Genomic DNA, 3,105 nt, shown 5'->3' on the forward strand with positions numbered 1-3,105 from the left:
AAATGGGAAGGGATCTTAGAACACAGGATGTCAGGGCTGGGAGGGCCCTTAGAACACAGAATGTCAGGGCTGGGGGGGGCCCTTAGAACACAGAATGTCAGGGCTGGGGGGGCCCTTAGAACACAGAATATCAGGGCTGGGAGGGCCCTTAGAACACAGAATGTCAGAGCTGGGAGGATCCTTAGAACACAGAATGTCAGAGCTGAGAGGGGCTTTAGAACACAGGATGTCAGAGCTGGAAGGGCCCTTAGAACACAGAACGTCAGAGCTGGGAGGGCCTTAGAACACAGGATGTCATTGCTGACTGGGGCTTGAGAACACAGTGTCAGAGCTGGGAGGGCCCTTAGAACACAGAATGTCAGGGCTGGGAGGGCCCTCAGAATCACAGAATGTCAGAATGGAGAGGGATCTTAGGCCACAGAATATCAGGGCTAAGAAGGAGCTTAGAGCATAGAATTTCAGAGCTGAGAAGAGACTTACAATGTACAATGTCAGAGCTGGGAGGCATTTGAAAGCAAGAATATGAGGGCTGGGAGAGACCTCAGAACACAGGATATTAGAGCTTGGGAATTTAGAACACAGAAGACCGAGTCTTAGTGGTCCTACTTTTCACAGATAAAAGGTGTGAGATCCCAAGGGTCCCAGTAACTTTTCCTTAAGTGACCCCAATAGTTAGCAGCAGAGCAGGGCCTAGCCCCAGAGGGCCTGGGCCGAGGTTTCCCCAATAAAGGGCCCCTCGTTGCCACCCCTCTGCATTTTCCTCCCTGTTCCTCACCTGAATACAAGCCAAGCCCACACCAACCTCTTGGCTGAGCTCACACCTGTAAGAAGTAGTACAATAGCAACACTGGCTCACCTTCACCTGCTCTTTGTAGTTTGCAAAACACAGTTGCACAACAGTCCTTTAAGGTAGGTAAAGCCAGTAATGATTATACCCATTTTACAGATGAAACAACTGAGGCTTAGAGAAGCGTGTCTCCATGCAGCTAAGAAGAAGCAGGAGCCAAGATCTGAACTCAGGTCTTTTGACTCCTAGTTTAGTACTCTATAGTACATACCATGCTGTCACCTCCTTGGCAAACATGCTGAAGACAAACTTACTCCAAAAACTCTTCCCTCATTAACACTTGATCCAGATGAACTCCACTGACCTCAAGCACACACAGGGGTAGGGGTGTGTGTGTGTGTGTGTGTGTGTGCGTGCATGCGTGCATGTGCACACATGCATAGCACCCGAAACTCTACCAGAGCTTCACAAGAACTGACATTGGTCTCCCTGTCATGGAACTTCGAAGTGTCTGGCCCTTGGCTTCCTGCAGCCGCATGCCCTCTGCTGGTCCTGAACTCAGTGTGGAGGTGGAGAACTCAGTGGGGCCAGCCTTGCTCTGACTGGGGATTCAGTCTCTGTTCTTTCTCCTCCCTTAGACTGCGGGCTCCCTCCATGCAACGGGGCAGGAAAGACTGTGGTTCCCCTCCCCCACCCCGAGTTAAGACTCTCCCCCACAGGACTGAGAGCTCCCAGGGACGGGGCTGGCCGGCCCTCACCACCTCCCAGGGACAGGGATTGTTTCTTTCCCTCACACGGGGTTTTTATGGAGGACAGAGGCCACTGGCTCCTCCTGAACCCGGAGGTTCCCTGCTTTCCCCACATCTCCTTCCCGATCCATACCACCCCCCAAAACACAATCGAGGCAGACCAGACTCAGCTTAGCTTCACCCTGAGCAAGCTGTTCTCTGGCACGACACTCACAAACACGTCTGGGTGGGAGAGGAGGGATGTCTCAGGGAATGTGGCTCCAGCCCTGGGAAAAGCACGCAGATGAGATGGAAGGGGTCGGCCTCTCGCTCTGGTCAAGGGCGGGTGAATGGAGGATCCTGCTTCCCTGGTCAGCTAGCCCGAGGACGGATCCCCACTCAGAGCGAGGCCCAGCAGGCTCTGACTTCAGGGCTCAGTCCACGGGGGCGTTGAGGGCAGAGAGCTTCAGCTCGGGCTCCACAGGGTCCACGTCAAAGAGGCTGACGGCATCGGTGCCCGTGGGTGGCGAGCGGCCGGGCACGGCCTCCTGGGGCTGCTCAGCGACCTGCAGGGCCGAGGCGCCTGAGTCCACCTCTCCAGGGAGGGTCATCCTGTGCTGCAAGGAGAAGCCCACCTGGGGGATGAACTGGGGGGCGCCACTGTGGGAATTTCGCATGGAGAGCGAGACGAGACTAGTCCTGCGATCCCAGGCCCACCGGGCACACGGCACGAACTTGGCCATGGCCCTTTTGAAATCTCTCATGAAGAGCGGGTAGATGATGGGGTTCATGGTGCTGTTGCAGTAGCCCAGCCAGGTGAGGACATCAAAGAAGACTTCGGGGATACAGTCACACACGGTCTGCAGGGAACAGGAGAGGAGGTCAAGGGCACGAGGCACACGAGGCACACGCGCAGCCTCCAGGTAAGCGATCACAACCGACTCTGAAGGACAGCACTGTGTGCTTCCAGAAGCACTTGACTTACTTTGTCTCTGTAGATCCTGCCAAGCCCAGCGTGGTAGTCATTGTTATGTCCATTTTACAGATAAGGAAACTGAAACTCTGAGACAAAGTGGCTTCAGTCAATCAACAAGCATCTAACTTCCTCATCCACAAAATGAGGGGCTTGCAAAGGGACCTTCCAGCCATGAAGTTGTTCTAAAATCCCTCCCATCTCAGACATCCTGTGTCCTAAGACCCCTCCCAGCTCTTGACGTTCTCTAAGGCCCCTCCCACTTCTGACATTCTCTGTTCTAGGGGTCCTCCCAGCTCTGACATTCTGTGTTCCAAGGCCCCTCCCAGCTCTGACATCCAGTGTTCTAAGGGTCTCCCTAGGTCTGACATCCAGTGTTCTAAGGCCCCTCTCAGCTCTGACATCCTATGTTCTAAGGGCCCTCCCAGCTCTGACATCCTGTGTTCTAAGGGTCTCCCTGGGTCTGACATCCAGTGTTCTAAGTGCCCTCCCAGCTCTGACTTCCAGTGTTCTAAGGGCCCTCCCAGCTCTGACACTCTGTGTTCCAAGGCCCCTCCTAGTTCTGTCATCCTGTGTTCCAAGGCCCCTCCCAGCTCTGACATCCAGTGTTCTAAGGG

General features: G+C 54.6%; 1 protein-coding gene across 1 annotated transcript in view; it reads right to left on the bottom strand.

Moving 5' to 3' along the window:
- Nucleotides 1-1,949: 1,949 nt before the first annotated feature.
- The window catches only part of LOC114028493 (5-hydroxytryptamine receptor 6-like), a 10,753-nt gene continuing 9,597 nt past the window's right edge, over nt 1,950-3,105 (bottom strand). The window contains exon 3 of the mRNA XM_027842751.1: nt 1,950-2,375. Within this exon, the coding sequence (XP_027698552.1) occupies nt 1,950-2,375 (426 nt within the window). The remainder of the gene's footprint in view (nt 2,376-3,105) is intronic.

Source organism: Vombatus ursinus, unplaced genomic scaffold, assembly GCF_900497805.2.
Source record: "Vombatus ursinus unplaced genomic scaffold, bare-nosed wombat genome assembly UNPS02014884.1, whole genome shotgun sequence".
NCBI classification, from domain to species: domain Eukaryota; kingdom Metazoa; phylum Chordata; class Mammalia; order Diprotodontia; family Vombatidae; genus Vombatus; species Vombatus ursinus.